This window comes from Hermetia illucens, chromosome 1 (assembly GCF_905115235.1).
Source record: "Hermetia illucens chromosome 1, iHerIll2.2.curated.20191125, whole genome shotgun sequence".
NCBI classification, from domain to species: Eukaryota; Metazoa; Arthropoda; class Insecta; order Diptera; family Stratiomyidae; genus Hermetia; species Hermetia illucens.
In genome coordinates this window covers 94,147,718-94,161,659 of record NC_051849.1, presented here as the reverse complement: position 1 = coordinate 94,161,659, position 13,942 = coordinate 94,147,718, and the positions used below count along the sequence as shown (strand labels likewise).

The window sequence follows — 13,942 nt, the reverse complement described above, 5'->3', positions numbered from 1 at the left end:
AGTATTTTGTCCAGGATCTCTATAGAAGACAACGGCTACAATGCGCCGTGCATACACCTGCTTCTAACAGGCACAGAACCCAGGAATCTTTTTGTTTGCATCATAACTTACAATCCAAAAACCAATAATTTAACAAAACCAAATGACTCAAAATAATACAATATGCCCGCATATCAGTTAATCCCACAAAAACCCCAAGCGTCCATCGTGCTGACACTGGAACCCACTCTGCAGTCTTCCATAGAAACACGTCTACTTCCTATTATTCTATGTAGTAATAACATCCATTATAAGCGAATGTTCGATATCCACTAGAAAGTATTTTAAAAACGCCGACATGCATTGTGGATACCTCGATACGATTACACATTGGACACAACAACATTTAGCCTCGAGATATGAAAGAAAAAGATTGAGGTGACCTCCCTCTGTTCTCCGTGATTAAGACTAATAAATTATACTTTTCGGTGTAAATTACCTTTATAAAATCATGAGGCACTCAAGTATGCATTCCCTTTGCCGTTAACAGCATTCACTTTGACCCATGCATTATCACAATACAAGTGTCCATACGTGGGTCCCACAATTTTCTCACAAAATTGCATGTAAGCATCATACTCGTATCTTTAAAGAATAAGTTAAGATGAGAATATGAAATTTGAGAATGGACACGCATAGGGTTTTGTTCCGGCCATGCTAACAATCTTCGTAGTTTCCGTGTACCCCGCCTTGGCAGAAATTGAATTGGACATTCATACTCAAGTTCGCAAATTTCCCCACAACATTAGTGCCATCAAACTTTTCAGGGACTGAGGAGTTTTCATTTCGGGTCCTCACTATTTCACAGAAGGTCACAGAAAACTTAATGAAGACCATGAAGGAATTTGAAAGCAAAATGTCGCAAATCCATTTGCACTCCTAAGTGTTTTCTTCAGCTGGAATTTTAGCCCGCGGCTTGGAAATGTACATTTTTCGTAGAAAATTTTGAATGTCAGTTTTTTGACTATGATTCAATGTGATATTTTCGTTTTGTGCACACTCATCTAAGAGAAATGTGTTGTGACAGGCAACACTTTTAACGGATTATAATAAATTGTAAATTCAGCAGATTTGAATACGTTGATTGCCGCATTTTATTTAAACATGTGTGAATCATTCATGCATCTATAAATTTTATACCACTTTATAGTTGAGGATTTACGTACTTTGGAATGAAGGAAGTGTGCTTAGTATTCAAAAGCGGGTAGAGCCAATTGTTGTTTGACATTTGCAGCACTTCTTATATATATACTTAAATAATGACTTGAAAGAAGAATGATTCACGACAAAGGAGCAAATTTCGTTTTGTATGCCCAGATCTCTTCGTAAGCATTAAAAATATCATGTTTTCTGCTGTAATATAAAGAAAGACGTTGGTAAACGGAAGCTAGTTGCTTCAGGTAAAAAGTTTTTTTGTGGCTGTTAGGTCCAGTGTTCGATAACATATTTCTTTTAGTGCTAAATTTCATAACATGAGTTTTGCCGAACAAGTTTAAGCAATTTAACAACTACTTTATTTTTCAGTTTAACATGCGTACCTTCGTATACATATATTCTCGAGTAACCGAATTAGTTTAATAACAATTCACCAAAAGAGTAAAAAAGTAATTTTTCTCTTTGGTCCCCCAGTTAATAACTAGCCACTTTCAACTATGCTTAACTTTAATGGTCGAACGAAAACCTGTTATAGTTCAGCATGATGCATGAAATACAATGCAATGGCTTCATGTAATTGTTTGGTTCGATCTTAATAAATGAGGTTTTCTAAGTGACTCTTCACTATGGCAGATTATCCATTTGAGGTCCAATCGCGAATCATCCGTCGTCCTGTATATCCACATAGGGCAATGACTGGAAAACCGGCTTACACTCCACCATACCACGTAAAAATCAAGGTCATGGGACTCTGCGCGTCAAGGAGAAAAACTCTGAAACAGTAATAGTAGAGGATCATATCCTAAGCACCATAACTAGAACTTCCCTCCCGTCATTCAAATCCGCAAAACTTGGCATGAATATAGTCCACTGGCTTTGCCACACTTTCTCATGCGATGCTATGTCGCCAACAGCTCTCTTTAAACACCTCGAGTCCAGCTGTTCATAACTCCACCTTCCTCAGCTGATCCAGGCCCCGATAATGTTGCTCTGGTTGACCTCTACCTTGAATTTCAAATTCATCATTGCTAGGCGCACGACCTCGAATTTTTCGCTTAACAAAAACAAGCCAGAAAGAACCGATCAATATATACCCTATGTGAAAGCAAAAGGTCAACGATCATTTTGCAACATTAGATAACTATTTTATTAGATAATTGCTATGTTGAAATATTTAAATCGAAATGGGCTTTTGAGTTTTGGGGAAGGTTCAAGGTGATATTATGGTAAGGACGATTTTAAGAATTAAATGCTTAATAAAAGTGAATGATGGCAGGGGAATTAGAGGATTTGAAGGAAAACCTAAAAGTGCCAAAACGGAAGAAAAAGGAAAAATGCTCTAAATTGGCAAGTGCATTTTTTAATCAGATTGTCACCAGGGAGGACGAATGTAATGTTGCAAATGTATATCAAACGTGATGGAAATCCTTCCATTGTTAACAAGATTATAGCATTAAAATTCAACGAATTATCCTACCCAAAATGTTGTAGACGCTGCCACCGCGTCCAATAACGAACTGGTTGATGGGGTAGACCAACTGCCCGTGTTGAAGCTATACCATAATGCTGTGAATGAGTCGGTGAAGTTCCTTCTGTGTTCTTAGAGATCGTATAACCGTGAGCTTCCCACATTGCTGCGTTCTGTGTGCCCCTGTACGTCTTGCAAACCCTCAAATTCATCAGCCGGTAAAACGAATTCATCTGCTTTCTTTTTTGTTCGGAGTTTGAAAATGTCTCTGCCCGCGCGCATTTACACATAGTGTTGGACTCTCGTAACGGTACGTCGTCGAAATACCAACTAAACACTTCCCTAGCATCAGGGAGCTCGCCTGGAATCGTTTGTCACATTACTTTAGGCTAGCCCCCAAACTCTCTCGCCTAGCGGAGCCTTCAAATCAGTGAATTGCCTTCACCGACGGGAGGGGAGAGGAGAAAAGGAACTATCAGTACTAGGAACCCGTTGCCATCCGGCTCCCCCACCAGTCAAGCTCTATCTTCTTTGCAACGAGAAAAACCCGAAAGTAGTGGGCAACACGGCTCCACCTGTCAGCACTCCTCAGCATTTCCTCGACAATGTTGTCTGGAGAGACAGATCCCCTGTGTTTAAATAGAGCTGCTGATGAATCCCAAAAAAGGTGTCCTGGGCGTCGTCCACAACTGCATTGCAAAACACACAAACCGAAGATAATGCCTTTCCAATGCTGTGAAGGTATGACTGAAAATCTCCATGCCCACTTAAGAACTGGGTAAAGAAATAGTCCATTTCACCATGCATCGATTCAGCTGCGCACCTAAGTTGAAATAAGCCGCACCGCCCATTTGCCTCTAGTTTCATTTTACGAAGATAATTGCCACTAATCTAGGGTGCACTGCCGTTCTTCACGAGCAACTACCTCCCTTGGCTCTTCTCCCTTGCGTTTGTATATGGCTTGACCCTCCTTAGCAATAAGGGCAACGGGGATCACTTCGCGATCACCATCACGGCCGATTCAGACACAGAGCGGTACGCAGACACCACCCGCAAAGCTCCCCATCTCTCAACCTGCGCGAGACGTTCCTTGCCAAGAGCGTCAGCCCATAGCTCTGCGCCGTAGAGCAGGACAGACTATCCTGAACGCATCAGGAGACATTGCTTGATAGACGTAGGACCCCCAATATTTCCCATTAGCCAATTTAACGCCGAGGCTTCACCTGTAGCCTTGTTCGCTACTGCTTTGATTTGCTCAAAAAAGCTCATCTTTGGGTCAAGAGTCAGTCCAAGATACTTCAAGATATGGGTCGCAAGGCCGGAATTCTCCTTTTAGTCAGAATGACTACTTCGGTTTCTTCCAGTGTAAGGTTGAAACCATGAGCAGCGTCCAGCAATAAGCGCCGCGATATCGTTTGTATAACCCACCAGGCATGCTCATAACATGGCTCATGGCATGTTGAATTTAAGTAGACTATCATAGGAAGCGTTCCAGAGATACGGCCCCAGAATGGATCCCTGCCCTATACCCGAAGTTAGCGGTTCCTCAGATAATCCTTCAATATTCATAAGAAATAGTTCAGTACGTGGAAAATATTGTCTAGGGTGCTTATTATGTCTTTCCATCTTCTGGAATTCAAAGCGTTTCTGAAATCAAGCATTACGAGGAACACCACCCGTCGAGCTAAGCGGCTATGTGCCTCCGCCGGACGAGCGGCATCCACGACTTGCATAAAAGCTGCAACTGTGAATCTCCCTGCTCTAAGACTGAACTACCGTAAAGATATCGCTTCAGCGAGTCAGCTCAGGGTCGCCTTTCCCTTTGCTGATCAGCGCAAACCTCGCCGCCTTCCCACGAGAAAATAAAATGCCTTCTTTCAGGCAAGGGTTGAATGCCCCAAACAGTAGGTCTAATCGTAATTGGAATAACAGTTTGTATACCTCTCCTAGAGTACCATCAGGTTCTGGCACCTTCTTGCTTTTCAAAGAGAGGACTGCCTATTCCAACTCTTTTATAGAAAAAAGTGGACAGTCCTCGGCGCTCTCAGCGACGACGTCATCATCCCGTATATGGTGCGTAGGGAATAGTGCCCGCAAAATGCGGTCCATTTGCTCCGCCTTCAGGAACAGTATTTTCGCAGGGCCCAGTTTATAACCGAGTCCCCATTCTCCTCGTCGATCAGATCTTGCCAGCAGGATCTGCTTATTGCGTTGCGAAGTCTCCTTTTGGCTGATCTATACTCCGTCATTATTAACCTCCTGCCAGTGATTTACACGTTATGTGTGTGGAGTCTGTGATACTCCTTCCGGAGCTTTTTCATTTTCGCCGTCCATCAATACATAGAAGGCTTGTCACGTCTTGATGTCTACATGGCCATTGAAGCTCCGTAGACTGTCGTTTTCATGTTCATAACTGAATTCACGACAGTGTCAGCTGCAGCGCGACTAGCCCGAGAAGTACCCTCCAGGGCGGCTTCACCTGCTCCAAGAGTTTTGACAAAGTTCCCGGTGCTCACCTTCACAACGTTCCATGCACAGAAAGAGCGACCATCAGTGCCTCCGACGCGATGGTTACGCCTGAAGTGCTTCCCTCGCAGCCTGGGCGCCGAAATGTTGTGGTAGTTTCGGTGTTTAAAACTACCAGTCCTGTTCCCGCTGCCATTTCGAGAATTCGTTTCTCTCTAGAGTCTCGGTATGCGCCATTCAAGTCTCCTAGTATTGAAGCACGCCGACCAGGATCCGCCCTTCTGAGCCCAAGATAGCGTCCTGCAGATCATCAATCCTGTGTCGAAATTCCAGCATCGTCTCATTCGGCGTTAGATAGGCCCTGGTAAAAACCCTAAGGGAAGTTGCGGTCCCGAGCCTCCCTTCTCATCACACGCGCGACCGTCCCAGCATAGAACGAAGCTGCCTGATTCGTATTCTACAGATCAGTTTGATGTCAATCATCAGCCCAATGTATCTGATAGTCCGCTTCGAGACAACGGTATGTCCAACAACTTCTACGCCAAGCCCAGCCCGACATTTTCTCACTCTTTCCATCTGATACTTTGCTGTAACAACTGCAGCCATCTGCAAAGTTGGCAATCCTGACCTTTTTTGGTCCGAGAAGCAAAAGCACATTCGACAGCAAAAGGCGCAGCACCAAGCCATGAGCTACTTATAATTTGACAATGTACTCTTTGGGACTTTCATCCGCCTCGAAGAAGAGAGTCTTCCATGGGAGATAATTTTCGAACTGACTCGCCAAATATTCAGGAACTCATATATCCGTTTATTTCGGATCCAGTTTATGCAGTGGACTGATTGACAGATTTTTGACATCCAGTGCAACACGACACAGCAGCTGCCAGGAAACATAGCGTCCTTTGGCATATTTACCACCATGCTTACTGAATACAACATACGAACTCTCCTACAAGCCATTGCTGGTTTCTCCATTCTATCTGGCGACTTGTTAGGTGTGGGCAGCAACACCAACTTTTGCTTTTTCTACCGGACAGGGAATATTCCTTCCTTTAGGCACCACTGGAAAGTGTTAGTGAAGTGCCTAGTTCCTAGCCTTCACTTCCTAGTTTGGAACTCTGTTAGGGATGCATCGAAATTTGAAGCCTTGCTGCCAAACCTACCACATATTTCCTGCAACTCGCCCTCCGTTAATGTAGGTATTACCCACTCGTTCAGCTAGACCACCGATGGTCGTCCGCTGTTTTGGTGGTGAGCTAGATCACTTGAGATGATCTTCGCACACTTTCTATTATCCCACCCCAAGAGTGTATATCAGCATAATCTAACATCTATTTGAAGCAGTTCTTTTTACTCTTCCGAATAGCCTCTTAACGATGACGGTGGTGGTACTACCGAATCATAAGGAGGCTGAAGAAAAAGAATCAACTGCACTGATGGCATCTGCTTGCTCTCTCACCTCTTGACCTTCCCCAGGGGCCATCTTGGTACTGAAGATTAACACCAACAAAGCTATGATTCTCAGTCTGATTGGTCATCGTCCTCTTTCTAATTGAAATAATGGACAGAACATTGAAGGAGTCAAACAAGTTGTATATCTAGGTAGCGTTGTTTCCGTCTGCGGCGGGAACTAGCTTGATGTCGCCACGTTAATAGCGCTAGATTCTCCATTTTCTGAGACCTGATAATACAACTACCTCAAACTCCTCAAGTTGAGGTTGCTTCGGGCCCGTGTTCTGATATATGGAAGCAGTGTTTTAGCCTAAGACAATAGCTAATGAAAAACTTGCTCGGTGTACGAGCCAGATCCCAGTAGAAAACGGAAGTGGCGAAGGACAGGTCACTGAGAAATTACATTACATTACATTACATTGATTACAATGAACTGCCGGATTGGCCGGAAAGTACCCCAAAATCTACCTGGTGATGAATTTCCTAATGTTATGAACACAAGCTCTCGGAAAGTCCCTTATATTCAGACTCATTTTCTTGCAATATAAATCGTATCAAACAATATTACTGGAACGTTTAATGTAAAATCTGCTAAAGTCATTTCCAAATAATTTGAATTTATTTAAAGATAGCCCAAATTCCAAACACCACCAGCTTTTTATTTACGCCCTGTATATAGACATGAACGTAATGGGACTGAACTAATATCTTGCATTCAGTCGAGAAAATAGCCTATTGGAAAAAAGAAGATGTATGTAGTAAGTAATTTCAGTAGGCAGCCTTTAAAATATTTTGGTTTTAAACAAACGGAACAAACGATTTAAAAACTAAACCAAAGCGATGATGCAATATGCATTCGAAAAGTGCTTTTCTTTGACGACATTTGCTAATTATTTATTGTGGTGTTTATTTAATTTTTATTTTTTAATTCGCACTGCATACAATGCATCTAGTGAAATGCGACAATATTCCACTAACGGTGACTTCTATCTTTTTCTCTTTTCAGACTCTGTGAACAACCATTCAACTAATATACTCCATACAAAATGTTGGTGACCAGTTATGGACTTAGCGGGTTTTTCTGGCAGCTGTTTGTAGTAAACAAATGGAAGTGTCATAAACAAACCGAGAACTTAGTCAGTGAATGATATTTTGTGCCATACTAATCCGAATTCGTAATCGGAATTCTGAAAAAGAAGTTTGGAAATAACCATTCCGTCCATTGTTCTAACAACTCTCTGAAATTAAATCGCCCAAGTGCCTTATTAACCTACACTTTAGTAGCCATAAAATATATCACATTCTACTATGCAACAAAAGTTATTCTAAAGGAAAGTGAAAACACAATCCTGAGCTAAACGTAGTGATAGAAAGTCGATTAATCGCGCTTAAATTCAAAATCGTGCAATTTCGCTAAAGAAGAGCTTTAAATCTTTGAAAAGAAAGTATAACAATCGTTTGTGTAAAGAAGTAATCTAAGTTAGAGTAATTTAAATAAAATGTCATCGCCATCATCGAATCAAACCCAAGATTTATCAATTGCTGCCATACAACAACAACACTTACAACACACTCATCACAACTCCCCATCACCTCCGCACCACAACACGTCGCCAGCTATCGTGAACGGATTGCCAACAATGATAACTTCATCATCGAAAAACGAGATGCTCTCACCACATTCAGCTCATCACTCCCCAGACAGTCCTCAACCAGAGCTGGCAACCATGACCAATGTGAATGTCTTAGACCTGCACACGGAATCCAAGATGTATGACAAAGACACTGTATTCATCTATGACAACCCAAAAGTTGATGTGCTTCCACAACATCAAGATCATGTTATCGACGCACGTCTCACTCATGATCACCTCGGACCACATGCTTCGGCCGCCGCACCAGACCAGCCCCCATCACACCTGCTCACAAAAATTGAGGTTGATGAAAACCAGATTATTCGAGTGGTGGGACCTAATGGTGAACAACAGCAGATTATAAGCCGCGAAATCATCAACGGCGAACATCACATATTGTCAAGAAACGAAGCTGGTGAACATATCCTCACCAGGATCGTTAGCGATCCCTCCAAACTCCTGTCGACGGACGGCACCTCTCTCTATCCCCCACCCCCACAGAAGCTCACCACTGACAATGGAGTGGTATATCAACCTTCGCCAATGGATACGTCAGTCCTGCAATATGACCCACCCGACGGTGACTCAGTTGACTCCAAGGGAAGTGTTGTCGGAATCTATGGTGATCCTAAGAAATCTGGCCAAATAATTTATACGCATGGCGATTCAAAAGATTTGATCTATGAGAAGCCTCATCCAGATCAAGGCAAATTAGATGGAAATTTGTATGAAAATAAACAAATCGATCTGATCTATGAAGACGGGAATAAAACAGTTATATACACAACCACTTCTGATCAAAAGGGTCTGGAAATCTATTCGGGGGCTGATCTTGGTGGCTTAGTAGCTGAAGGTCAAGTTGTCGTTCAGGGTGGTTTACAATATGCCACCGCTCCGGGTGGTCCTCAACCCGGAGGACAAGCTGTGTTTATTGTTGCCGATCAATTGCCGCCTGGAGTCGGAGGACACATTCAAAGGTGAGTAACATTTTTAACACTCTATTTATGTAGATCTAGGATGTAGATTCGTATTATATACTGGATTCAAGCTTTTTCCGCAAATGTACTTTAATTAGTGTTTTTCGGACAAGGTTTCTGAAGTTTTTTGAAATGGTAGTGAATGGTTGTTTCAAATTTCATCCATTCATTTTATACGGGTGTGTTCTAACTAGATTGTTTATAATAAGTCAAATTTCGAGGCTCCCTTCGGTTTCCGATACAAAAATAGTTACATCTAGGCGTTCCTTTTATAAACCATGAGGATGCAGGCTATCGTTTATCAAGTTTCATTCAAAGATGAGACCAATTTGTAGTTTATCTGCCAGGAACAAATTGAATCCGTAAATGCTAGACCAAACAAATCGGCTACCGTTCTGACGACCACTGATAAAGTTTTGATCAGGCTTTATGAACCCCTGACATTATTTTCAGTAATCTTTTTTGTGGCGCCAGCGACTTTTTCCGTGGTAATACCCAGAACTTCATAAGAATTTATCTGAACGTTGGTTAGCTTATCCTTGCTCAGTATTTACTCGGAAAGATTACTTAGAATATTCCACAATACCAGGTAGGCTTAAAAGTTCGTAGACTAACATAGAACAAATTTTCTTTGATAAAATTTGATTTCAAAATTCAATATAGTTGCCTTCGAGAGCGATACAACGATTATAGCGGTCATACAATTTTTGGATATCATTTTTATAGTACAATTTTTTGCCTCAAAATAGCCCTCATTTTCGGCTGTTACCTATTCAGCGGCGCTAAATTTCTTTTTAGCGAGTATTCTCTTGAGGTCTGAGAACAGGAAAAAGTCGCTGAGGCCAGATCTAGAGAATACTGTTAATACGAAAGCAATTCGAAGCCCAATTCATGCAATTTTGCCATCGTTTTTCCATGATTTTACCCTTCAAACGCTCTAATAATACTATGTAATAATCACTGTTGAAGGTTTTTCTCTTCTCAAGATAGTCAATGATTATTGTACTATGCGCATCCCAAAATACTTTATAGCATAGCCTTGTAAGCCGACTGCTGCGTGTTTACACGCTTTAGAGTCGCTTCACCACGTGCAGTTCACTCATAGGACGATCGTTTTGATTCTGGTGTGAAATTATGCAACCGTGTTTCGTCCATTGTCACATATCGACGCATAAATTTTTTTATGGAAAAAGAGTTTTAGACACTGTGCAAGATCGTCTGCTCGTTGTTTGTAAATCGATTGCGAGCTCACGCGGCACCCACTTTGAACAGAGCTTTCATATACGCGAAGATTCATGCACGACATATGCAACACTTTTCTTTGATATCTTTTGAACCTCATCTATTTTGATCAACTTCACTTTGCGGTCATCCCAAATTATTTTTGTAAAATTTTCTAGTGTTTTTATAGGTAACAGCCACTTTGAGGCATCCATTGCGCGCTTTCTACTCGGTGCTCATTTCAGCTCATTCAAACTTAGCAAACCACTTCCCAAAGGTTGATTTTCTTGGTGCAAAGCCCGAATAATGTTTATTATTCAACAACAGTATTTCGCAAAAAAGTAATGCTTTATTAACACATGAAATTCCTTTTTATCCATTTTCTTCAAACTAACAAAAGTTGCTTCACTCAAAATGGTCTATCCCACAAACTAATAATCCGGAAGTTGTCAAATTTGTACACGTGCCTTTTGAAGGTTAGGGTTAACTAAAAATCATATGGATTTAATGCTAGTAGCGCTATCTGTGTGTTACCGTACGAACTTTTTAGTCCACCTGGTATATTAGGGTTGGTGAAGGATGATAAGCCTTTACCCTTATACAGTAAAATGACCGTTTTATATATGACACCCGATGAATTTGCGTCGACTTAACTACACAATCCCTTAAAGTGTCTGTTTTTTTCTCTCTGCCTGCAATCCCTCACTCAACTTTTTAAAAATGATTGGGCATTAACTTGTGGCCACTCCCGGCTTTAACGTAGACTTTACAGCGTTTCCCAATATTCTATTGTTCTTAACCTTCTAATGAAGTTCCTGCAATAATATGCCCTTCGTCAAAAAGAGTTGACCCTTCAGGTGTTTTCAGAACCACCCGTAAGGTTGAAAAAAATTCAGGTAAAGTGTGGCCTCTTGCGCATCGAAAACTAGTTCCTCCGCACCCATTCGAATCCATCGACTCAACGCAAAATAATAATAACTGTATATATGCATTTCATCTATCTTACCGCGGATAAATCTATCTTCTGGGTTTCAGATCATATTTTTAAACTTTATGGAGATACCTGTTCTACTTAGAGATAACGACACTGTTTGATTTTACTTTCGAACACATTTAATGCGGGCCATGGCGGCTTGCCAATAATTCAGGTTCAGCTCTAGGAAATTAGTTGATACCTAGCTGAAGTCGCCTTCTTAAATTACGAGCATCTACTCTTAATGCAACAGGGGCGATATCACCATTTTACCACCATTTGCACCATACCATACCAGATAGACGCTAACTGATATAGGTTCTCGTAGTGTGTTCTTGCAGCTTACACCTGACCCAACTAATAGGATATTTTGCTTACAACAACGGAAGGTATCGTCGCAGCCTGAGTACCCTCATATACATTTCGTAGCCTTATCAAGTTTAATTTACGGATCGTTCAAAGTTGTCACTTTTAGGCCTTGAAGGTCTCAGTTTTTATAATAATCTTGCAAAAGTCCTTACATTCAACCAACATTGAAGTTTCACTGAGTTTTGCATCCGCTGCTTTACCTAGCTAGGTTTTGATCTAATTTTAGTTGGCTCTGAGCTGAAGTAATAAGTCGCCTCTTCACATACAACTAATACGATTCACGCTTTTTCAACAAAAACCATCTGCGGTAATTTTTCATATTATTTCTGCCTATGTCAGTTCGATTTTCACTCCAATGATTTACGCATCTGATGGCGATCTATTTATGCAGCTTTTTCTTTATTGTCACTTTAGTTCAAGTGAAACCTCAATGTGTTTGGCATGTGTTAAGCTTCCTTTTAATAATATCAGTATTTATTTCAGCAAAGTTTTCTGTGTCTTGCGTTTTGGAATTCATTGTAGTCATTCTACTTTAGAACTTTTCTTGAAAGGATTATGTGCTTTCATACGTACCATTGCGAATCCTGCACTAAAATTCTCGCTAATGAGATATCCTCACCTTCCATAATCTACAATTCTTCAAATAATTTCCATTGATTCCCAGATGCCCTTGTCTATAGATTCTCAGATTCTTGCGATGAACATCTGATGCAAAGATTCTTGAAGATCTAGAGTCAGCATTTGATGTCAAAATGGTGGGTACTTTTTACAAATATCTTTTCATAATCTCTGTTTGTTCCGAATGATTTATTGCAAAGTCGCCACTTCAAGGCTGGTTTCAGCCTGGTATGCGGGTGAGGAGGGAGGGGGTGGATTTAAGCTCCGAGCGAAAAAGGTTTCAACAGCAGATCGCTACCAGGAACTACCATGTACAAAAGAAGAAAGATTTCCATGTTAACATCAATATTACCGTAACTGCGAACCTAACGTTCCGAGCCGATAACGTTCATCGAATAAGTTCAACTTCACTACGATTTGAAAAGAAGTATTCTTTTTGCTTTGTTTAGCGAAAGACACACGAATAATAAGCGCAAAGAAAGTGTTTCATTGAAGAATAATTTCGCATAATTCTTAATCGCATTTCACCCGGTGAAATTCCTACTCAATGGCCAGTCACTAGACGTTAGAATTGGTTTCTTCCAATTCTTCACTAAGATTATTAATCGTATAACATCCGGAAAAATTCCACCTCTCGGAGACGATTTGGCAAGCCAAAATAACTGGGACTGATTGCTCCTCAAAACGGGAGCGAAAATATTCTTGTCATGCGGAACTATTGCAGCTTCTGGAGTTCCTGCGAAATTATTACTTACTGGTAATCCGAAATCGTTCCCAGTGAGTGAAAGAAGGAGATGACCGTTAAGATTCCGAAGATGGGGAACCAGATTGTGTGCGACAACTGAAAGGGCATTGGCATGCGCCCTGCTGTCGTGAAGATATAGCTGAAGTCATCCTAAAACACATGAAGGAACATCTCGAAAACAAATTAGTTTCCGTTTTCGATCCTCCAGTACTGACCACATTAACACCCTCGAGATTATTGTGTTATATTGCGCCTCATCAATTTCGAGCAAGCTTTTGGTAGTGTGAACGAACAATGTGCTTGGAATACCTTATTCAAGAGAAACATTCCAAAGAAACTAACAAATTATAATGAATTATAGCGACACATGACGATGGAGAACGTATTGAGGTAAAATTTCAAAGTAATTTAAAATTCAAAGAGGAGTCGAACTAGGTTGCATTTTGTCACTGAGAAGGTTCCTTTCGGTGACGCTCTTGATGCCGTCTTGGCAAGTGGATGCTCAGCGTATTAACAACGCCAAATTGACATTCGCTGTGTTGTACAAAACTTGTTTTGTTTGTTTAACACATTGAAAGTGCAGTCTTCGTTGTGCTGGTGACTATCAGGAGCGGAATCTACTTGTACTACTTAGCAGGCACTAACATCAGATGCCGAAGGTCACCAGCTGCGGTAAATCAATGAGGCTTTGACCCCCCTTAACAAGACCCGACCGCAGAAGCTCTTGCGTCAGAGGCATGCAAATGCGTACAATATTACGACGCTCTGGACGTGGCACTTGCCTATAATGGGCCATGCCGCCAGACTTGACACACCCTACAATTC

At 41.3% G+C, this 13,942-nt stretch overlaps 1 protein-coding gene across 3 annotated transcripts in view; it reads left to right on the top strand.

Moving 5' to 3' along the window:
• Positions 1–13,942, top strand: part of LOC119661675 (protein grainyhead) — a 421,106-nt gene that overhangs the window by 98,457 nt on the left and 308,707 nt on the right. For all 3 annotated transcript variants that reach the window (XM_038071113.1, XM_038071114.1, XM_038071112.1), the window contains exon 3: positions 7,587–9,191. In XM_038071113.1, the coding sequence (XP_037927041.1) occupies positions 8,080–9,191 (1,112 nt within the window). In that variant the 5' untranslated portion in view covers positions 7,587–8,079. The remainder of the gene's footprint in view (positions 1–7,586; positions 9,192–13,942) is intronic.